Source organism: Mesoplodon mirus (genome assembly GCF_964341445.2).
Source record: "Mesoplodon mirus genome assembly, chromosome: 6".
NCBI lineage: Eukaryota > Metazoa > Chordata > Mammalia > Artiodactyla > Ziphiidae > Mesoplodon > Mesoplodon mirus.
In genome coordinates, this window is record NC_138982.1 from 146807518 (window position 1) to 146830087 (window position 22570).

The following is a 22570-nucleotide window of genomic DNA, read 5'->3' on the forward strand; positions in this document are numbered from 1 at the left end:
GACTTACATTTTGTTTCTGTTTACTGTCTTGTTGCATTGGCTTCCAACACAACAGTGAATAATATAATGAGATCAACACTCTTTGTCTTTTTTATTTTTTGTACTCTAATGGTCATTCTTCAAGTGCAGGAGTTTTTAATCCAGAGTCAGCTCCATAGATGGACCCCCTGAATTAATGAGGACTATGATTTCTGTATATGAGTAATCTGTGCATATGTGTCAGGTGAAACTGACCAGATTCTTAAAGGAGTTTGTGACCCACAAAGATAAGAACACCTATTTAGTTTTTGTGTAAAATTTGATAGCTTTTGATTTGAAATTTTTATCCTTTATAATATTAATCCAACACCTAAGTTTCTTATGAGGTTTTACTTTTATAATGTTAATCCAATTCCTAAGTTTCTTATGAGGTTTTGCCTTGTTTGTCTGTTAGCTTGTTTAACCACAAATGGATGTTTTGGGGCTCTTTTAGAGCAATTACACACATACCTCATTTTAATGCACTTCACTTTATTGCACCTTGCAGATGTTTTGGTTTTTACAAATTGAAGGTTTGTGGCAACCCTGCATCAAGCAAGTTTATCAGCGCCATTTTTCCAACCACATTTGCTCACTTTATGTTTGTCACATTTTGGGAATTCTTGCAATATTTCAGACTTTTTCTGTTATGGTGATCTGTGATCAGCAGTCTTTGATGTTACTACTACAACTCACTGAAGCCTCAGATAATGGCTAGCATTTTTTCTAGCAATAAGGTATTTTTAATTAAGTTATGTACATTGTTTTTTAAGACATAACACTATTGCACACAATAGACTACAGTATAGTGTAAACATAACTTTTACATGCACTGGAAAACCAAAAAAATTCCTGCAACTCCCTTTATTGCAATGTTTGCTCTATTATGGTGGTCTGGAACCAAATCCACAATATCTCTGAGGTATGCCTATACATGATTTTCTTTTTTATATTAATGTGACTTACATTAATATGTTTCCTAATGTTGCATCATTATATTTTTAACTAACTTCATCTTAGTACTGGTTTAGTAGTCCTTAACATGCTACTATATTTTATTTTCTAATATCAGTTAGGATTTTTGCAACTGTATTCAAAAGTGATATTTATCTATAGAGTTCCTTTTAAGGCTATCTTTTATCAAGTTTTGGTCTTAGGTTTTGCCAAGTTAACAAATGAATTGAAAAGCTTATCTTTTTATGTTCTGAAATAAGTTAAATAGAGAAGTGTTTGTTCTTGAAAATGCAAAAGAACTCACCCAAAAGCTGTTTGGGCCAGAGTCTTTGGGAACGTGTTTCCTTCCAGTGTTTCCATTCCTTCCAAGTCAGAGTCCAGCCAGTTCCTCACCTCCTCTCTAGAGGTGAGACCACTTTCCCAGACAACGGTCTTTCACGTTTACTAGCTCACAGCTGCACTTGGTATGCTCTTAAAAACAAACAACAATAAAAACTCTCCTCATCTATCATTATTTTACTCCTTAAATTTGTATATTTCTATATTTGTGTTTACATCATTTTTATTCTTGCTTAGACTTGCTAAAATTTTTTCTATTTTATTGGCCTTTTTGAAGAACCAGCTCTTAGATGTATTTATTATTCTACTGTAGGTTGTTTTTCAACCAATTGTTGTTGTTTTTTTTTTTTACCACTTTCTCTCTCTTGCTTTCCTGAGATTTATCTCTTTAAGTATTTTTTGTCCCTGTTCTTTAACCACATGCCTAATTTGTTACACTAATTTCTTACTTTATAACATAAAGCATCTGAGGCTATGTATTTTTCCCCTGATTATAGTTTTGGCCTTCTCATATTTGTTTTTAAATATACATTGTCATTGTCACTAATTCCTATGTAGTTTTTGTGAGAGTTTTTCAATTTCAAGTGCTTTGTTTTGGGGGGTTTTTTCCTATGTCTTATTAGTGACAAATTTTGCATTGTAGCTCAAAGAGTTTTATCTGTAAAATTTCCATTTTTTAATAAATTAAAGCTTTCTTTGTGGCTTACTCTAGGATTGAATTCTGTAAAATTTTTTAAAGAGTGTATGTTCCCTACTTGTAGGTTTTGAAAACATAGGTGTATATGTAATACGTGGGTGTGTTTTATGCACATTATCCAAATCCTTTATGTTTAGAAAATACATATTCCCTGCTTGTTACTATCAAAGTTTTATAAAGCATGACATTCAGATCCTCTGTCATTTTTTAATATGATCTGTCAATAACATAAAAAGATGAGTTAAACTCTACTTGGTTGCAGTCTGTCAGTTTTTTCTTTGATTTTTCACCGATTGTGCTTTAAGTAATATTGTGTTATGAAATTAGGTACATAAAGATTTATAACTGGACTGCAGCAGCTTTTATCTTTTCCTGGGCCCCATCCCTCATCCTCTGTCTTAAATTCTAGTGTCTCAACAACACTGCCCCTGTCTTTCTCTCCATTTGCATCCATCCCTCCCCACTCCATTTTCTTTGCACCATCTGTGACTTTCTATATAAAGTGTGACTCATAAACCTCATTGTGATGGGTTTCATTTTTGGACCCAATTTAGGAAAGTTTGTCTTTACAGGTGAATTTAAGCCATACACCTTTATTGTCACAACTGATCTATGTGAAATTTCTGGCTTTTAATTTTATGCTTCAGTTCTTTTCCCTTTATTTTCTATATTTTACTGTATGTCTCAAGTTTCTTTGCTTTTCATTTATCTTTATTCATTTCTCTATTGTTTGCAGAAATCCCTTGCAGAATATTTTTAGGAATGGTGTGTGGGTGGCATAGATCTGAGCCCATATACATCTGAGACGTTTATCCTTTTTTTATTTTTAATGGAAGTATAGTTGATTTACGATGTGTTAATTTCTGCTGTATGGCAAAGTGACTCAGTTATACACATATATGCATTCTTTTTTATATTCTCTTCCATTATGGTTTGTCCCAGGATATTGAATATAGTTCCCTGTGTTACACAGTAGGACCTTGTTGTTTATCCATTCTATACATAATAGTTTGCATCTACTAACCCCAAACTTCCAATCTATCCCTCCCCCACCCCCAATCCCCCTTGGCAACCACTAGTCTGATCTCTATGTCTGCGAGTCTGTTTCTGTTTCATAGATAAGTTCATTTGTGTCATATTTTAGATTCCGTATGTAAGTGATATCATATGGTATTTGTCTTTCTCTGTCTGACTTAACTTCACTTAGCGTGATAACCTCTAGTTGCATCCATGTTGCTTCAAATGGCATTATTTTGTGGTTTTTTTATGGCTAATATTCCACTGTATAAATATACCACATCTTCTTTATCCATTCATCTGTCAGTGGACACTGAGGTTGTTTCCATGTCTTGGCTATTGTGAATAGTGCTGCTATGAACATAGGGGTGCATGTATCTTTTTGAATTAGAGTTTTGTCTGGATATATGCCCAGGAGTGGGATTTCTGGACCATATGGTAGCTCTATTTTTAGTGTTTTGAGATGTTTATCCTTATACATGAAAGATAAGTTGGCTGGGGAGACATTCTTGGGTCATTTTATTTTCCTGTCAAAATTCTGAATTATTGTCTCATCTTCTGTCTACAACGTTGTGGAGAAAAAGTTTTATGCCTCTATTAGTGGTCTATTGCTGTGTAATAAAGTACCCAAAACTTAGTGATTTAAAACAATAAACATTTACTATCTTGTAATTTATTCAGGCCAGGAATCCAGGAGAGGCTTCGCTGGGTGGTTCTCGCTCAGGGTCCCTCATGAGGTGCAGTCAGGATATTGGCTACAGCCTCTGTCATCTAAGTCTTGGCTGGGGTGGAGGGTCTGCCTCCAAGATGGCTCACTCACCGCTGTCGGCTGTAGGCCTCATCACCTCCCCCATGAGCTTCTGCAAAGGCTGCTTGAGCATCTTCACGTTACAGCAGCTGGCTTCTCCCATAGCGAGCAAGTCAAGAGGGGACCAGGCCGAAGGCACCCTGCCTTTTATGACCCAGTCGTGGAAGTCACACAGCATCACTTCCACGTTATTCTGCTGGTCATACTGGCCAGAGACAATTCAGGGGGTAAGAGGACTCTGTATGGGCAGGAGTCATTGGGGGCCCCCTTGGAGGCTGTGCCTACCACAGGCCAGAGTGATTTTTCCCTTTGGGTGCTGTCTGTATTTTGTTGTTGCTATTGTGTTTTTCCCCTGGGTAGATATTTTTAGAATTTTTCATTACATTTGAGAGTAAGATTTTCCACCAGTACACTTTATTATGTGGGCCTCTTTGAATTTATTGTGTGTGTTTTTGTGTGTGGTGTGTGATGTGTGAGTGTGTGTGATGTGTGGCGTGTGACGTGTGTGTGGTGTGCTGTGTGCGATGTCTGTGTGTGTGGTGACGTCTGTGTGTGTGCTGTGTGATGTCTGTGTGTGGCATGTGATGTGTGTGTGGTGTGTGTGTGTGGCGCGTGACATGTGTGCACATGGAGAACAGTGCCAAGCTGGGCAAGCCTCCCCTCCGTTCTGTCCCCTCTCATCTGTAGCAGACAGGACATGGTGGGCCTTATGGTGCCCTCTCTGCGGTCTCTCCTCCATGGGGCAGCAGGGTGAGGGGTAGTGGAGGACAAAGCTGTGCCCACATCCCAGTGGTCAGCCCTGACTGGCCCCCTGACTAAGGTCCCACGGTGGCCATCGCCAGTGGTTGATGGCTCTGGACCCTTGGCTCTGGCTGGTGCAGCCCGACTCCCTCTTGGCTTCTGGGTGCTTCAGAGCCCCTGGCCGGCCCCTCACCCCACCTTCTTAGTCCTCACCTCAGTTGAGCGTTGCCCCCAGACCTCCCTAAACCAGACTCCTCTCGGCCAGGAGCTTCCTTCCTCTGGCCATTCCCTCAGTCTGGGCACATCCATCACCTCCTTCAGGAAGCCCTCCTGGATTTCCTGGTACTCCCACGGAGCTTGCTTTAATCTCAGCAACTGTCGCCAAGCTGCGGGGTCATGACTGTTACCTGTAGCCTCACAGCCTCTTGAGCTAACCATGCCCCCATGCGGAGGGAGGCAGGACCACATCCTGTGCGCCCCTAACTACGCCAGGAATAACCCCTCTCACCTTAAACCCAAGTGCAAATTCACCTCCTCTCAAAAATGAGAGGTTTCCACAGTGTTGAGGGGCATCACCACGAAAACAGCACCAAAGCGCCCCTGGCGCCTCTGCTTCCCTCCAGAGCTCTCCAGGTGCCTCCTCTTGCACCCAGCCATGCGGGGACCCAGGCTGCCAGCAGGGCTGCATCTTCACCAGGTTCACCCTCTGTTCCAGGGGCGCCAAGTGAACCAGTTTGCAGGGTCCCCACGGGAACAGCAGGGTGACAAGCCCCTTCCTCGCCTTCCCACGAAGGGTCCCCCTTCCCCTCACACCGTGTCCCCAGAGCCCAGCCAGCCCACCCCGCCGCACCTCGAGGTCCTTTCGCTGCATTTGTCCGGCAGAGGGTGTGCCCGACTGCAGAGGCCACAGCATCAGGACCACCTCAGGCCCCGCGGAGACACACCAGGGCGCAGTGACCTCTCTGGAGAAGGGTCCCCTCCACCCTGTGCAGCTGTCCCCACGTCCCTCAACAAAGCAGGACCCGGAGGCCACTGCCTGCCAGCCCTCCAGGCCTGTCGTCGTCAGCGCCCACGTTCCGCTCCCCAGGCCATCCCTCCCCAGTCAGCATGGCGTCCACTACCAAGGCACACCCCGGCCCAGCCTGGGCCTCTCTCCCCTCCCTGGGTGCCCCTCTTCCCAGTCGCCCCCAGCGGCCCCTCTGCCCTGCCCACCGCAGGACCCCCTCTGTCTTCACTGATGCCAGTCACTGGCTTTTCAGTTCCCAGGACGCACCTGTCTGCCCAGCGCACCCAGGCTCTGCAGGGCAGGGAGGAGTGGCGAGCATCCCACCCGGAGCGGAGCCCAAAGCTTGCGGTCTCTGCTCCCAGTCAATGCTTGTGGCCCATCCAGGGCAGGGGGAGAGGGGCCCCCTGAGCCCAGCTGCTGGCCGGCCGCGTGTGTGCCGCCCCCACCGTCTGGCGAGGAGGGCTCGGACCGTGCTGTGCGCGCGGGGCACCGTCTGCAGCGCCGCTCTCCCTTTGCTGCAGGATGTCGGGGCGCACGGGTGCTGCCAAGATGCTCCCAAGCCTCTGCTCCGCCCTCCTGCTCTGGGGCCTCCTGGGGGCCGTCCACGCTCAGCAGCAGGAGGTCATCAGCCCCGACACCGCCGAGAGGAACAGCTGCCCAGGTACCACCGGGGTAGGGGCGGCGAGGCTGGGCGAGGCCTGGGCAGGGCCGGGGGGCGGGGAGGGGGCGGGGCGGGCTGCGGGGAGGCGGGGCGGGCAGAGCCCGGCACCAGCCCGCGCAAGGGCCCCCAGCGCCGCGGTGACTCGTGTGCGTCCCCAGAGAAGGCCGACTGCCCGATCCACGTGTACTTCGTGCTGGACACGTCGGAGAGCATCACCATGCAGTCCCCCACCGACAGCCTGCTCTACCACATGCAGCAGTTCGTGCTGCAGTTCATCAGCCAGCTGCAGGACGAGCTCTACCTGGACCAGGTGGCCCTGAGCTGGCGCTACGGCGGCCTGCACTTCTCCGACCTGGTGGAGGTGTTCAGCCCGCCCGGCAGCGACCGGGCCTCCTTCGCCAAGAGCCTGCAGGGCATCAGCTCCTTCCGCCGCGGCACCTTCACTGACTGCATGCTGGCCAACATGACCCAGGAGGTCCGGCGGCACGTGGGCAAGGGGGTGGTCAACTTCGCGGTGATCATCACCGACGGCCACGTCACGGGCAGCCCGTGCGGGGGCATCAAGCTGCAGGCGGAGCGCGCCCGCGAGGAGGGCATCCGGCTCTTCGCGGTGCCGCCCAACCTGAAGCTGAACGAGCAGGGCCTGCGGGACATCGCCAACACGCCTCACGAGCTCTACCGGAACAACTACGCCACCATGCGGCCCGACTCCACCGAGATCGACCAGGACACCATCAACCGCATCATCAAGGTCATGGTGAGTCGCTGGCCCGGGGAGGCCACGCCCACCCGCCAGCAGCAGGGACGTAGCGTGGGGCCCCGAGCCCTGGGATCCGCTCACCCGCGTGGCAGGGGGCAGTCCACCGCTCCGGGCCTCAGTTTACCCCCTCTGAGAGGGGTGGCTGAAGAGGGTGGGCCCCGGGCAGGGTCCTGTCTACTCCGGTGTCCTGCGTCCCCGCCCAGCCTCGGAGCTGACCATGTCTCCAGCTCCCCCTTAACCAGGGTTTCTCTCTGGGTCTTTTCCACAGAAACATGAAGCCTACGGAGAGGTGAGAGCGTTTCCATCCCTGCCGGCCCTGCCGGGAGCTACTTGGGGCCTCTGACCCAGCAGAGACGATCACCCGCGCCCCACTCCCTGGGGCTCCCAAGGTCTAGGACAATTAGGGGGGCGCCGGCCAGGGAGCAAGACCCCTCAGCTCTATGTGGGGCCTGAGACTCGAGTCTGGACAAAGGGCTCCTGGCCAAAACCAGGCTGTTTAAACGCAGGAGGTCAGTGTTAGGGTCTACACAGCCAAAAGATGAGGGTCAAGGTTGAGGATTGCCCTCTGGGCTGACGGTCTCCATCCACCCGAGGGAGGCCAGGAGGAGAAGGCAGGTGGCCAGCTGGGTGCCCAGCACAGGACCTGCAGCACAGGACCTGCAGCCTGTGCTTCCCCAGCAGCAGCTCGCAGCCCAGGATACTACAAGCACACCCTTTCCCGGAGCAGCTGCTCAATACCACAGCGATTTAATATGCAAGCACAGTGGGGACTGGCCAGCAGCGCTTTAATACTTTCTACTGTTGGTCATTGCTTAATGCAGCCTTGATTTCCAAAACTTGACTAGAGCACTGGTGTGGACCCCTGAACCCGCCCCTGGTGGGCACAGGGGCCTCCTGGGTACCTCCCAAGTCTGTTCCATCATGCAGCCCCCAGCTCAGGGAGGCCCAGCGTCCAGCGGGCCACAGGCTGCACCCCCCCCCCGGGATTTGTGGTGCTAGCCTCACACGCTGCCCCTTGCTTCCTGTTTCAGTGCTACAAGGTGAGCTGTCTGGAGATCCCCGGGCCCCCCGGCCCCAAGGGCTACCGCGGACAGAAGGTAAGATGCCCAGACCACCCGAGGGGTCTGCTTCCCAGGAAAGCCCCCAACCTGTCTTGAACTCCAAAGTTAGGGCCACTGCACCTCGGATGGACTCACCACTTCTCACCCTGGCAGAACTAAAATTCAGCTTTTATCAGCTGCCTTTTATATGGCATTTTGAGAAAAGTAGGAATACTTTTTAATTAAGATTTGCGCATAAAAGACTCCTGTAAAGTAAACAAGCATGCTCAAGTACATAAGGAAACATGAACTCCGTTCCTCTTGGTAATATGGTGCTAATTCATACAGGGCGTTCACTCCTGTCATTCGTTAAATAAGTAGGTTTTAAGGGGTTAGGTTGGCCCTGCGTTTTCATAACAACAGAGGTGTATCAAATGAAATCCTTCCAAAATTACTGCCAGGGTATCAGAAATACCAATGATTCATGTCAAACATTGTAAAGGCAGGAGAGGGGAAAGCAACCTCTGAGGACATGAGACAGGGTGTTTGAAATACGGCTGCAGGGAAAGTCATTACTACGTGGCTTCTTTCTAAAGTCGGGGGAGGGGTGTGTGCTCGTCTGTCAGGCCGCTGGCCAGACGCACCTGCTGCCTCCCCACCTCGATTTATCCCTTTTTCTTTCATCTGCTTTCAGGGCGCCAAGGGCAACATGGGTGAGCCCGGAGAGCCTGGACAGAAGGGGCAACAGGTGAGTACCCTCCACACCCCGTCCCGGCGGCCCCCACTCCCCACGGCTGAGGTTACACCCACGGCCCTTTGCTCTTCCACAGGGAGATCCAGGCATCGAAGGCCCCATTGGATTCCCAGGACCCAAGGCAAGTTGCTGTGGACCCTGCCCGGGGGGCGGGGCACATGGGGACAAGCCAAGGGCTCCCTGGCTCCAGGCGGGGCCCGCCGCCGGGGTCAGGATGTGTCTGGCGTGGCCCACCGCTCCCACCCCTGCCCCAAGGAAGTGAAGCGCTTCTGCATTTCCAACGACGTCCCTGGTGGCGCCTCTGCACCGAAGCCTGACGACCACCACCCCACCCCCATCCCCCCCACCTCCCCATCCCCCCTTCTTCCCCCAGGCCTGCTGGGTCCCAGCACACACACACTGGTAACGCTGCTTTTCTTTCCTTCCGACCTCAGGGTGTTCCTGGTTTCAAAGGAGAGAAGGTGAGATTGGACTCTGGGCGGCCAGACCTCACACGGCCCCGACCCTGGCAGCAGTGTCTGGTAGCGAGCCGGGGGTCCGCGCTGGGGCATGGGACCCGGTGTCGTGCCGGTAGTAGCCTTCTGGGGCTGCTCTGGCCTGGTGTTTTGTCCAAGGGTAGACTTGGGCCTAATGCAGTGGCGTCTGTGATGTGTTAGCAGCACTAACTGGCCTCGTCTCCTCCTGTGCAGGGCGAGTTTGGAGCCGAAGGGCGGAAGGTGAGCGGACAGGCAGGCGGGGGCGGGGTGCCTACCTCCCCACTGCTCAGAAGGAAGGAGCATCCGGGCTAACGGGGTCCCTCCTCCTCTCTCCTCCAGGGCGCCCCCGGCCTGGCGGGCAAGAACGGGACCGATGGACAGAAGGTAGAATGCACTGGGGCTCCGTCCCTGGGCGGAGCAAGGGTGCCCGTGAAATGACAACCACGCCCTCGAGACTCTCAGGTCCTTCCAGGGGCCAGGCCTCTGGGCCTCTCTGGCCACTGTGCACAACCTGCGGCTTGGGTGGCCCCTGGTTGCATCTACCCGGTGGACACAGGACACACGGGAACCTCGCAAGAGCGGAAGTGGACATTTGCTCCTGAAAAGCAGGGCCCCGCCTTGCAGGAATCTCCCTGCCTGGCCCGCAGACCCCATGTCTGGCCTGACTGGTGGTTTACACACGTGCACATGTGTACACAAACACACACATGTCACAGGTGAGCACGCATCATGCATGCACGCACACATGCACACGCCTGGAGGGGGCACCACAGACACTCATGCTCCCGGCCGCACCCCGGAGACTCTGGACCGCCACCCTGACAGCCACTGACGCACACGTCCACAGTGGGGTGCCCGGTGCACGTAGACCCGGCACCACTGACCTCTGTCGTCGGGGCTCGTGTCCTCCAAATCCTGGCCCTGACGCGTCTTCTGCTCCCCTCTTCTCCTTCAGGGCAAGTTGGGGCGCATCGGACCTCCTGGCTGCAAGGGAGACCCCGGGGATCGGGTGAGCACAGCGTTGAGGCTTTGCGTCGACCCCTGGCCCTGGGAGATGCCGGGCGCCAGGCGGGGGTGGGTAGGGCAGCCACCAGCCCTGCAAGCTGCAGCGGGAAGCCAGTAGCTGGGCTCCTCCCTCCAGCCCCTGCCCCGCCTGTCCCGGAGCCCTGCCAGGGTTCAGCCAGGTTTGGGGTCACAACATGACGAATGGCCTCAGGGGCTCCCGGGTCAGGTGGAGAGTGGCTGCTTCCAGAGTCGCGAGGGGCTCCCATGCCAGCGGCTTGTCCAGTCTGCCCACCCAGGCCGGGGGTCCCGGTAGCCAGTCCAGCGACGGGGTGCTGGTCACCCTCCCCCTGGTCAGCTGGCCCTGACCCCACGGGGAAAATGCAAGTGCAGCTCCCGGCCAGAGCCCCAGCACAGCCCTCTCCCTTCTTGCAGGGCCCGGATGGTTACGTGGGGGAAGCCGGCAGCCCTGGGGAGCCAGGAGATCAAGGCTCCAAGGTAGGCGGCCTGGCCAAGGTGGCGGGCCGGCCAGAGCAGAGGGGGTCGCCACCCTCCTGGGGGCCTTCTCCCTGCCTGCAGCACTGGGCCGAGACGCCCAGCAGAGAGGCCCTGGCCCTGCAAACCGGGCAGGGGGCCGTGGGTGCCCACACAGGGGGACGTGCTCCACAGACACGGGAGGGGAAGCATGCACCCCCAGCCCCGCCGGGGTCCTGACCCACTGCTGGCACCTGAAGGGCACGAGGCTGATTTCTCCAAACCTTTCCAGGGGGACCCTGGCCGCCCCGGACGCAGAGGGCCCCTGGGGGAAAACGGGGCAAAAGGAAGCAAGGCAAGTGCTCCCGGCGGGCTCCGGCCACACTCCGTGGTGCCCCATGGTGGGGGGTGGGCAGGCAGGCCAGCCCTGGGCCCTGAGCGCCCCCAGCCTCTCTGTCCCTGCTGCCAGGTGACAGCGCACCACACCGTGAGGGAGACACGGCCCCACCGGAGACGGCAGGCATGCGTCCGCACGGGCTGGGCCACGCCCACAGCCATCTGCCCGTCTGGGCAGGTAGCTGAGCTCTCTCTTCCCCGCAGGGCTACCAAGGCAACACCGGAGCCCCAGGAAGTCCCGGCCTGAAAGGAGCCAAGGGTGGGCCTGGGCCCCGAGGCCCCAAAGGCGAGCCCGTGAGTTCACCTACCCACAGGCCCTGGGCACCCTGGCCAGCCTGCCGCACCCTCCCGCAGGGCTGCCTCGGCGCGCGCTGCTCTGGGCCTCTGTGAGCCCAGAGTCCTCCGGCCTCTCCATCTGAGCCTACTGGCCCCCGCACAGCAGCCGCCACAGAGGGCTGCTGAGGAGTGGCTTGCGGGGCCCAGGCACGCCCCTGCCGGACGCTCGGTGCCCATTAAGTGGCCCCGGGGTCCCACCTTGCCCCCCTGGCAGGAGCCCCCGAGGGCTCAACCTAGACCCAGGCACACACTCTGCAGGTCCACACGGCAACTCCACCCAGCCATCCCTGAGGGTCCTGCCACGGGGTGGGTGGAGCCCAGTCCCAGGGCTGACCCCCAGAGGGGACGCATCCCGATCCAAAGGGAACAGAGGCACTTCACGAAGAGCTGGTCCAAGCTCGGTCCCAGTCACGTCACCTGCACTCCCGGACTTACAAGCTCACCAGGCCCCGTCATTTCCTAAATCCTCGTCTGGGACCAAACCGACCCAGCAGAGGACAGGGTCTAGGCTGAGGCCCTCTGGAGGGGCCCCCAGACCCCACAGCCAGAGTCCATATGGGGTTCCAGTGGGGCTCCCACCCTGGAACCCCACACTCCCACGTGCCTGTTCTCTGCAGGGGCGCAGGGGAGACCCTGGAACCAAGGGCAGCCCAGGCAGCGATGGCCCCAAGGGCGAGAAGGTGAGTGTCCGCACGGGGGAGCCTCGGGCGCTGTCTGCCGTGTCTGTGTCTACACTGGAGTCTCACCGTGGTGCCAGTGGAGCCCCTGTGACGAGGGATGACCAACACCCCCTCCACGGTCCACCTAGGAGAACAAAGGCAACCCCCGGCGCCTGACCGTCAGCGGGCGCTCCCTGCAGGGTCTGGGAGAGCAGGAGGCGCTCCCTGATGAGAGGCCTGGGCAAGGACAGTTCCGTGCACGCCATGCACAGCTGGGCAAGCTGTGCACTGCTTCACCCCCCAGCGTCCCCCCCGCACACGTGTGCTCCTGTAGCTGGCGCAGGAGGTCTTTGTCTTTGTGGTGAAATCCAAGGGCAGCCATTTCCCTGTGAGATGTGGGGGAAGGTCTCAAAGGAGGGGCTCCTTCCTCTGGGACTGCCCTGCTTCATGAGGCTGAGCGGGCAGGCCTGCTGTTCCAGCACCACCCTCCACCGTCTGGGGAGCTCATGATCCCCTCTCCTCACCTCCCCCAGACTAACCTGGCCTGTCTTCCCACAGGGGGACCCTGGCCCTGAGGGGCCCCGGGGCCTGGCTGGAGAGGTTGGCAACAAAGGAGCCAAGGCAAGTGGGGCAGCGGGTGGGCAGCCACAGAGGCCACATACGCTCCTGGGGTGGCACCGCCAGGGCCCCCTGCCCCTCTCCTGCCCTCTGCCCTGCAGACCCTGCCTGGGGCCACTGGGGTCAGGCCTAAGGACCTCTTGGAGGGCAGCAGGGCCCCCGCCCTCGCCGAAGTCCACAGTGAATGGCAGCAGTGTCTCTGAAGCGCCCTCGTCTCTTTTCTTTCCAGGGAGACCGAGGTTTACCTGGACCCAGAGGTCCCCAGGGGACTGTTGGAGAGCCCGGGAAGCAGGTCAGTAGCAGGACGCCTGGGAGGGCCCATGGCTTTGCGTCCTCCTGTCCGTGGGCAGGCAGGATACTGTCCGCACAGTAAACCTGGGCAGCGGGACAGTGAGCCAGGGGCCCCCACGCACCTCACACCCTCATCCTGCCCTGAGGGATCAGGCTTTACCAGGCAGGGGGTGTGCCAGGGGGAGCTGGGACGTGGCACGCAGAGGAGAGACCCTCAGGATGGCCAGCCCTGCAGGGCAGCGATGCTGCCTGGGGGTCAGAGCTGGATGAGGTCAGCCCCGTCCGTGCCGACTCCCTGCTTCCTTTCTTCCCTCAGGGATCTCGGGGAGACCCTGGGGACGCTGGCCCCCGCGGAGACTCGGGACAGCCTGGCCCCAAGGTATGCCCCCTCCCCACCCAGCAGGCAGGATGGGCCAGGGCTCCTGAGTAAGGCTGCCGGGAGCATGCTGGCTCCGCCCCCTCGGTGAGGGAGGGCATCAGGGGCCTGGGCAGCACCCTCCCACCCCAGCCCGTGTTCTCACCCTCAGGGGTGGCGTGTCCTCCCAAGGTGGGCCCTGCCCACCCACCCCCAGTCCAGGCCGACTGACTCAGTCTCCACCTTTTTCACTGGCCCTGCCCTGACTGTTCTCCCGTGTCCCCCCAGGGAGACCCCGGCAGGCCTGGCTTCAGCTACCCGGGACCCCGAGGAGCACCTGTAAGTCCTGGGGGGGCCAGGGACAGGGGGAGGGGTGGGCACTGTCGGGAGGGCCTTCCACTGACTGGAAGGTTCCTGCTAGTTCCTGCCAGGGCCCCCCGCCGGGCCCAGGGTGAGGCTGGGGTCGCGGTGGGGGGGACCATCAAGAGCAGAGGCAGGTCCCTTGGGAATCAAACATTCTCCCATAGCCTCTGTGGCTCTGTACAGATTTCGATACCCAAGCCCACCCGTCAGGGAAGGGAGGGGGCTGCACGGCCATCAGCCCTCGGCCCAGTGCTGAGTGACCCCTGTGCTTGCTTCCCAGGGAGAGAAAGGCGAGCCTGGCCCCCGCGGCCCCGAGGTACGTACCGCGGGGTGGTCTGTGCAGCGGGCCTCCGTGCTGAGCTCTGCTGGTGGGGGCAGGCCGCGCCCTGAAATGCCGCCGTGTGGGGCTGCATCTGACCGCCCCGCACTGCCGAGTACAGGTTCCTCCTGAAAAGGCGTGTCCCTCTTGGGCAGATCCCTGGAGGGCTGGGGGACGGCAGGGGAGCAGTGCCAGCTGCCAAGCTCTCTGCGTTATTAACACGGGTGTCCTGTGTCACAGGGGGGCAGAGGTGACTTTGGGTCCAAAGGAGAACCCGGGAAGAAAGGCCAGAAGGGCGAGCCTGTGAGTACCTTTGCTCCCTGTTGACGGTTGCCCGGCGCAGGGCCGCGTGGGGGGACCACCCAAGGTACTGCCGGAGCCCACATGCCCTCTTCCTTCTCAGGCAGACCCTGGTCCCCCTGGTGAGCCAGGCCCGCGGGGGCAGAGAGGAGCGCCAGGACCCGAGGTAGGTCAGTCGCCCATCCCTTTGGCCCTCGAGCCACAGTCCCTGGGCCAGCCAGGCCAACAGGCACCCCGAACCATGCAGGGGTCCTGGAGTGGCCGCGTGAGAACAAGTCCAGCCCTCCCAGCCTCGGCCATGACAGGTGTCACCTCTCACTGATACCCTTCCTCCTTCCAGGGAGAGCCTGGCCCCCCAGGAGACCCCGGCCTCACGGTAGGTGTCAGTCGGGGTGGGACTCAGGGTCCTCCTCCCTCCTAAAAATCTGAAGGGCAGGTCAGCAGGGGTGAGGTCAGAGCAGGAGGCGGGCAGGGGCCACAGGCTTCCTATAGAAGCGCTTCCAGCCCCTCCCCAGGGTTTGCGCTCTGGGCTGGGGGCTGACCCCGCTGTGTCACAGGAGTGCGACGTCATGACCTACGTGAGGGAGACGTGCGGGTGCTGTGGTGAGTCGCGGCCCCCACGAGGCTGGACTGGGACACTTGTGTCCTTGGGGGCTCTTGTCCCGGGGTCAGGGTCATCCATCCGAGTCCTCCCCTCCCGCTCACGTTCAGTGTTTCCCACGGTGCACCTGGCTGCACGCCCCTGGGGTTTTAGGCTGTCTCCCTGGGCCGGGGATCAGCGCTGTCACCCGCCCGCCCCTCCGCTCGACCCTCCCCACCTGCTCGCCCCGCCCTCCGCTCGCCGCTCACCCCGCCCCGCACGCTCACCCCTCCCCGCCTGCTCGCCACGCCCTCCGTTCGCCACGCCCCCGCTCACCCCGCCCCGCACGCTCATCCCGCCCCCCGCAGACTGTGAGAAGCGCTGTGGCGCTCTGGACGTGGTGTTCGTCATCGACAGCTCCGAGAGCATCGGCTACACCAACTTCACGCTGGAGAAGAACTTCGTCATCAACGTGGTCAACAGGCTGGGCGCCATCGCCAAGGACCCCAAGTCGGAGACGGGTCAGCGGCACCGCAGTGGGGTGGGGGTCCGGCAGGGCAGGGGGCGCCAGGCCGCATTCTTGAGCAGAGGGGCCGCAGGATGCCTGAGGTCCGGATAGAAATCCACGGGAGGCGTCCTAGCTCTGCCGAGGGCCGCCCTCACGCCCGCGCCCACCCGCAGGGACCCGCGTGGGCGTCGTGCAGTACAGCCACGACGGCACCTTCGAGGCCATCCAGCTGGACGACGAGCGCATCGACTCACTGTCCAGCTTCAAGGAGGCCGTCAAGAACCTTGAGTGGATCGCGGGTGGCACCTGGACGCCCTCGGCCCTCAAGTTCGCCTACAACCAGCTCATCAAGGAGAGCCGGCGCCAGAAGACCCGCGTGTTCGCGGTGGTCATCACGGACGGCCGCCACGACCCCCGCGACGACGACCTCAACCTGCGGGCGCTGTGCAACCACGACGTGACGGTGACGGCCATCGGCATCGGGGACATGTTCCACGAGAAGCACGAGAGCGAGAACCTGTACTCCATCGCCTGCGACAAGCCGCAGCAGGTGCGCAACATGACGCTCTTCTCTGACCTGGTGGCCGAGAAGTTCATCGACGACATGGAGGACGTGCTGTGCCCGGGTGAGTCCGCGGGAGCGGAGGGGCGGGGCGTGCGGCCGGGGCGGGGCCAGGTCTCCGCAGGCCTCCAAGGGAGCCACCGGGACCCCCGCCTCTTGTGCTCTCTCCTAGACCCCCAGATCGTGTGCCCGGACCTTCCCTGCCAAACAGGTAACGTGGGCGCCGCTGGCCCCCCGGGCAAGCCGGCAGCCAGGGCGGGGGGTAGGGCCGTGCAGGGACCCTAGGAATTGCCGCTGCAGCCACCTCAGCGAGAAGCCTCGGATTCCAGACCCGCGGTGGCCTGGCCTCCGGGACCCCGGCACTTCCGAGGAGGGGGCTCGGGGTGCAGTTGACATCTGGAGTCGCTCGGCCACCCCACCCACCTGGCGCACGTGGGGAGGGGGTGCGCTAAGCTCTCGGGCCGCTGGTCTGGAACACAGATTCACGGCCTCGTGGGCTGAGGTGCCCAGCGGCACAGACACCCCAGGGCCGCCCGGCTCCTGCAGGCGGAAGCCCTGGATCCAGTAAGTGAAATGGCTGGTCTTAAACCCTCAGGGAGGCGAACACATCCACAGCCACGGGGGCAGCTGCAGAGTGGGCCTCTGCCCTGACGCCCTGAGCTGCTGCCTGGCGGCTGGGGTTTGCTCTTCCCTCCGGAGCAGACGTGTTTAGGGGGCCGCGCCTCGAGCCCTACGTGGTTGCACTAGAGTGGGAGGCTGGGGGCTGGGGACCCACGGAGGCTGCCCCCAAGGGGTCCCTCGGGGCGGGGAAGGGGCGGGATGCGTCGACCAGCTCCTCTGGGCATCCTTCTGCTGCCTCGGAGGGGCCCCCGGGGCCGGCTCTGGGTGGTGGGGCCTCCGCAGCAGGCAGGGGGCAGGGTGAGTCGGGCTGGACTGTTGGCAGGTCCAACACTGATGGGAACCTTGGGGCCTGCGTCCACATCCGTGTCTGCCGCGAGGTCAGTGTCCCGGCAGGCTCCTCCCGGGCGTCAGGGGGCCCCGGGCAGGTTCAAAGGCACCAAGGCCGCCTGAGGTAAGGGACCGTGTTGAGTTGGGGACAGGGGTCCACACACTTACTCTAACAGAGAACTTCCAAGGAAGTGCTCGCCGAGATTGCACCAGTGACTATGCCATGGCCGTTGGCAAGCTGTGGGGTCATCCCAGAGACGGCCTGGGCCTGGGGTCCCCAGAGTCAGCTGAAGACGGTTGTGTGTGGCGCCCAGAGCCACCCCAAACCCCAGAGGCTGGCCCAATAGCGCCAAGCCCAGTCTCCCCCGGGGGCTAAAGGGGGTGGGTGGGGTCCACGCAGAGACCCAATTAACCCCTGGTCTGTGCCCCTGCCCTCAGGGCGCCTGACTCCTCCCAGGGTGCGGGTCCCGTGGTCAGCTTGGCCCCTCGAGGGCAGAAACCTGACCCAGCCCCTGGTGCCAGGGCCCAGCAGTGATTTTGCTGGGGAAGCTGTGAATTTCTCACCATGGGGGAGTCCGCTGAGGGTCTCTGTAGATGTTCCTTATCGAGCTGAGGGTGGCCCCCCATTGCTAGGTACTGAGAGTCTGTCGTGAACAAGTGCGGGATTTTGTCAGATGCTTTTTCTGCACCTGTTGATACGATCAGGTGGTTTTTCCTCTTTAGCTTGCTGGTGTGATGGGTTATGTTCATGGAGCTTTGAGCGCTGAACCAGCCTTCCAAGACCTGGGATAGATCCCACTTGGCCATGATGTGTAATGCATACATATTGTTAGAGTTGATTGCTAATAGTTTATTGGGGATTTTTGCATCTGTGTTTGTGAGAGATCTGGGGCTGTCATGCCCTTTCGTGTGATGTTTTTGGTTTGGATGCTAGAGTAATGCTGGTGATCTCACTTCCCCTGAGCCTCCAGGACCTGACAGTGAACAGGAACAGCCCCCTTAGGGACCCTTCCCCGTTCTCCTAAGTCCCCACTCTGCTAAACTCACAATCTCATTCTCCTTTAAAGCGATTTGAAATTTCCAAGTAAATTAGACATTGTGACCAGAAGGGAAGAAAGTAGACGTAACTACAGAATGTGCATTTACACATGACCTCCTTGACACGAGTGGACTCTGGCACGCTCGCTGAGGGCTGAGCAAATGGGGCGCTGGGTGGACGCTGCCTGCTCTGGCACAGCCCTGACCTACTGGGCCAAATGGCCCCTTCCACCCAGAGGCTCAGCCACATCTGGGCTTGGACCAAGCCAGGGGGGCCTCTCAACTGGGGCAGAACCACGAGGCTGTCAAAGAGAAACAAAGGCGGACACCAGTGAAAGGCGGCCAAGGCAGGTCTTCGTGCGCGACAGCTGCTGCGGGAGGGGGAGAGCCAGGGAGCCCTGAGCCCTGAGCCCTGAGCCCTGCTCCCCACACCAAGGCAGGAGGCTCCGGAAGGCTGGGCGCCCCAAAGGCAGGGCGCAGGGCAGGGCTGGGGCCGTGAGGCCAGGCCACCCGGGCGAGCTAACTGGACGTGCCCGAGGCACCCTGCGGACCGGAGGCCGTGGTGCACCTGGAGCGAGGGGCCCAGAGGGTAGGCTCTGACCTCCCCCGGGACGGGACGGGACGGGACGGGGAGAGCGTGGGGCGCACTGAGCGTTTGCTCCCTGGTCCTCAGGGCAACGGCACAGGGTGGGGAGGTTTATGTCTGAAGGTGAAGGGCGGAGGAGGATTTGTACACAAGCCGCTGGAGAAACCGCCCTGAGAGGGGCTCAGGGGGCCCAGCTGCCTATCACAGGCGGGGCTGGAACAGGCAGGAAGTTGTCCAGTAGTGCTGAGCATTTTAAGGGGCTGGGGTCGTCCCAGGGCAGGGCCGCCAGAACCTGGTTAGTCTCAGCAGCCATCTGTGCCAGGAGTCTTGCAGTTCTCGAGCTTCCGCTCCCCGTCTCCTCCGGGCTCCCCAAAGCCCCATTTGTTTCGCCTTGGCGCCCCGTGCTGACCACGGCGGAGCTGCAGCCTCCCCGGCTCCTCATCTGACCCCCTTGCTGAGCTCTCGGTCCCTCCTCGTCTCAGAGGAGAGAGGCGGCTGGAGCCCCGATCACGCCGACCAAGTCCCTGAAAGACTTCTCTGGAATCCCCCGCAGATGGACCGCGGCCTGGCGGCGAGCCCCCGGTCACCTTCCTCCGCACGGAAGAGGGCCCGGACGCCTCCTTCCCCAGGACCATCCCCCTGATCCAACAGTTGCTAAACGCCACGGAGGTCACACAGGACCCAGCCGCCTACTCCAGGCTGGTGGCTGTGCTGGTCTACACCGCGGAGAGGGCCAAGTTCGCCACAGGAGGCGAGCGGCAGGACTGGATGGACCTGTTCATTGATGCCTTTAAGCTGGTGCACAGGGACATCGTGGGGGACCCTGAGACCGTGCTGGCGCTCTGCTGAGCCCACGGGGTGTGGCCCCACCGGCTGCAGTAGCTCCCAGGGGCTGCCTACCTTACACTGCAGGGCTGAAGACAGCAGGAAGCTGTTCTCTTGGTCTGGAGGCCAGAAGTCCAAAAGCAAGGTGTCCCAGGGCCGCGCGGCCTCTGGGCCTCTAAGGGAGGGCCCTTCCTGCCTCTCCAGCTCCGTCTCTGCTTCTGTGGACACATGGCCTCTCCCCTTCCCCCCACCCCGCCCTGCCCCAGCCTCCCTCCTACAGGGACACTTGTGGTGGCATTTAGGGCTGGATAATCCAGGAGGGTCTCCCCGTTTCAAGGGAATTATTAACTGAATTCCATCTGCGAAGTCCTTTTGCCATATTAGGTCATAGTCACAGGCTCCAGGATTAGGACGTAGGCATCTCTTGGGGGCCATTATTTCGCCAAAAAGAAAGAGGGAAGACCAGAGCCTCATGAACAGCCCCAACTCCCGGCTTCACCTCTGGCCTCTGTGCCCAGGTCACCCCTTGTGCGCTTCTCTCGTCCCCCTGGTTGATACATTGAGAACCACCCCCAAACCAGCAGTCCCTGCGTTTCTGACTGACCGCAGGGACTTAGAGGCCCAGGGGCACACGGGGAATTCGCTGGGCGGTTTCAGCTCCAGCTCCAGCTCCAGCTCTGTGGGTTTAAAGCCAAAGCTGCTCTTCAGCTGCGCTGCCATATAAATAAGCTCCTTTAAAAAAAAGAAAATCTGCCAGAAACACTCGCTCCTCCGTGGGTAGCCCAGTGCTGCAGGCGACACACCCAAGAGTGTCCTTCAGGTGCTGTGAGCGCATCTCATGCATTCTATAAAAGCTGAAAAACAAGGAGTGTGAATGTGTGCTGTGGTCAGCGACTTGCTGGGGTGAACTGCTTGCTCTCCTGGACCTCGGGGGTTGCCCATGCAGGGGGGCACCTGGTGCCTGCGGGGCCCAAGCAGGATCCTGAGCCCCTCGTGGTTGGTGCCACAGGTCAGGACCCCCTTCTGATGGGATCCCTGTGCTCCCGGCCCTGGGTCAGCACGCCTGGGCTGTGAACGGAGTCCTCTCCTGCCCAGGTCAGGAGGATGCCCATGGGGCTGAGGAGCTGGACCCAAGAGGGGGGACCAGCCCCGCCCCTGCCGAGCCCCGTCGGCCGTTAGAGCTGAGATCTCAGCAGTGCCTTGGGCGAGGGGCTTGGCTGCGCGTTGCTGGACGGAGACCCAGCCTGTGGTCCCGCTCGGAGCGGGCTTTCAGGCTGTGCAGAGGCGCCCACGTCCCTCAGAGGCCCAGCCTCAGCCCTGGTGGCAGCCTTGCCCTCACACTGTCCAGCATGTCCTGGGCTGGTGACTGCCCGGATGAGGGCAAGGGTCTCAGGTAACAGGGAGTCACCCGGGCTGCCACAGGGGTCTGGCCACACCTGTGCCCACTGCCCACCAAAGCCTGGGCCAGTCGAGGGGACACAGGCCCCTTCTCTCCCTGATGCTCCCAGGGCTGGGAGAGATACAGCCCAGCCTCCAGAGGTGGGTCCTTGCGTCTGGGGATCTCCATGAGGTCTTTGTGCACAATCACAGGTGTGATGACACCTCTCTCTCCCACCCCTACTCCCCATGGACCGTGGTCCTTTGGGCGCATCCAATTCTTGGGCCAAAAGAAGGGGCTTTACTGATCCCTGGCTTCCTGCCCGCGAGGCCTGAAGGAGGTCACTGGGCAGAGATGGTTCTGGGAGAGTGGAAAGGGACCCCTCAGCCTCAGGTTTGGGGACATTTCCTGGTGGGAGCACAACCAGGAGAGACGATGTCGGTCCCAGGGAGACAGGGTAGGAGCCTGGACCCACGTCCCGGGTGCTGTGTAGGGCTCCCGACCGCCGGTGATCTTGAGTGAAGCTCCAGCGGTCTGAGTGGCTCCTGTGGGTGGGGTATGCGCCGAGAGGCGGGCGTGGGGCGTGGCCGGGGCGGGCGTGGCCCGGGGGGCGCGGCTGGGGCGGGGCAGCGGGGCCTCACCCAGGTCGCCCGCGCACCACCCCGTCTCGCCCCCAGAGCTGTACGTGGCCCAGTGCACCCAGCGGCCCGTGGACATCGTCTTCCTGCTGGATGGCTCCGAGCGGCTGGGCGAGCAGAACTTCCACAAGGCGCGGCGCTTCGTGGAGGAGGTGTCCCGGCGGCTGACCCTGGCGCGCAGGGACGACGACCCGCTCAACGCGCGCGTGGCGCTGCTGCAGTTCGGAGGCCCGCTCGAGCAGCAGGTGGCCTTCCCGCTGACCTCCAACCTGACCGTCATCCAGGAGGCGCTGGCGAGCGCGCGCTACCTCAACTCCTTCTCGCACGTGGGCGTGGGCATCGTGCACGCCATCAACCAGGTGGTGCGCGGCGCGCGGGCCGGGGCGCGCCGCCACGCCGAGCTGGACTTCGTGTTCCTCACGGACGGCGTCACGGGCAACGACAGCCTGGAGGAGGCGGTGCACTCCATGCGCAAGCAGAGCGTGGTGCCCACCGTGGTGGCCGTGGGCAGCGACGTGGACGCAGACGTGCTCTCCAAGATCAGCCTGGGCGACCCGGCCGCCATCTTCCGCGAGAAGGACTACGACAGCCTGGCCCAGCCCGGCTTCTTCGACAGGTTCATCCGCTGGATCTGCTAGCGCCCCCTGCCCGCCCCCACCACCAGCCCCGCGACCCCTGCCCCGCGGGCGCCGTCCTCCTGTCCGTGGTGCTACTCAGACCCCACCTGAGAGGTCCGGCGCACTGAGGGCTCAATCTCTCCACGTGTGGGTGTAAAGTCAGGAGTGGAGGACCCCCGCCCACCCCAGCTCCTACCGGGGATCCCGCAGCCCTGGACACCCTGAGCGCACTGCCCCTCTTCACCATCCACCCTTGTCCTGCCCTCTGTGCCCTCCCGGGGCCCCAGAGGCTTCCCGGGGAGCACATCTGGGGCTGGCCTCCCTCAGCCCAGCCTCATTCCCAGACTCGTCCTCCGCCGAGTGCCCTCCAGAGGCGCTCTGCCAGCCCTCCTGGCCCCGCTCCCAGGTCTCTGGGTGTCACCTCCCCCATCAGACTGAGCTGTGACAACAGACCCTGCACCTCCCTGTGTGCACACACCTCAGTCCAATAAAGGCTTCGAACCCCC

At 59.5% G+C, this 22570-nt stretch overlaps 1 protein-coding gene across 2 annotated transcripts in view; it reads left to right on the forward strand.

Annotated features, from left to right (window-relative positions):
- Positions 1-22570, forward strand: part of COL6A2 (collagen type VI alpha 2 chain) — a 35232-nt gene extending 12662 nt beyond the window's left edge. The window contains exons 2-28 of one of the 2 annotated variants that reach the window (XM_082625627.1): positions 6102-6241; positions 6400-6998; positions 7270-7290; positions 8033-8098; positions 8736-8789; positions 8872-8916; positions 9230-9256; positions 9485-9511; positions 9611-9655; positions 10227-10280; positions 10709-10771; positions 11040-11102; positions 11348-11437; positions 12097-12159; positions 12697-12763; positions 12990-13048; positions 13364-13426; positions 13691-13741; positions 14046-14081; positions 14325-14387; positions 14488-14550; positions 14725-14760; positions 14942-14987; positions 15333-15485; positions 15646-16098; positions 16207-16245; positions 21487-22570. In XM_082625627.1, coding sequence (XP_082481753.1) covers positions 6103-6241; positions 6400-6998; positions 7270-7290; positions 8033-8098; positions 8736-8789; positions 8872-8916; positions 9230-9256; positions 9485-9511; positions 9611-9655; positions 10227-10280; positions 10709-10771; positions 11040-11102; positions 11348-11437; positions 12097-12159; positions 12697-12763; positions 12990-13048; positions 13364-13426; positions 13691-13741; positions 14046-14081; positions 14325-14387; positions 14488-14550; positions 14725-14760; positions 14942-14987; positions 15333-15485; positions 15646-16098; positions 16207-16245; positions 21487-22085 — 3084 coding nt within the window. In that variant the 5' untranslated portion in view covers position 6102 and the 3' untranslated portion in view covers positions 22086-22570. Of the gene's footprint in view, positions 1-6101; positions 6242-6399; positions 6999-7269; positions 7291-8032; positions 8099-8735; positions 8790-8871; positions 8917-9229; positions 9257-9484; positions 9512-9610; positions 9656-10226; positions 10281-10708; positions 10772-11039; positions 11103-11347; positions 11438-12096; positions 12160-12696; positions 12764-12989; positions 13049-13363; positions 13427-13690; positions 13742-14045; positions 14082-14324; positions 14388-14487; positions 14551-14724; positions 14761-14941; positions 14988-15332; positions 15486-15645; positions 16099-16206; positions 16246-19159; positions 20297-21486 lie in introns of those variants that run through there. The other variant, XM_082625628.1, reaches the window with a different exon arrangement.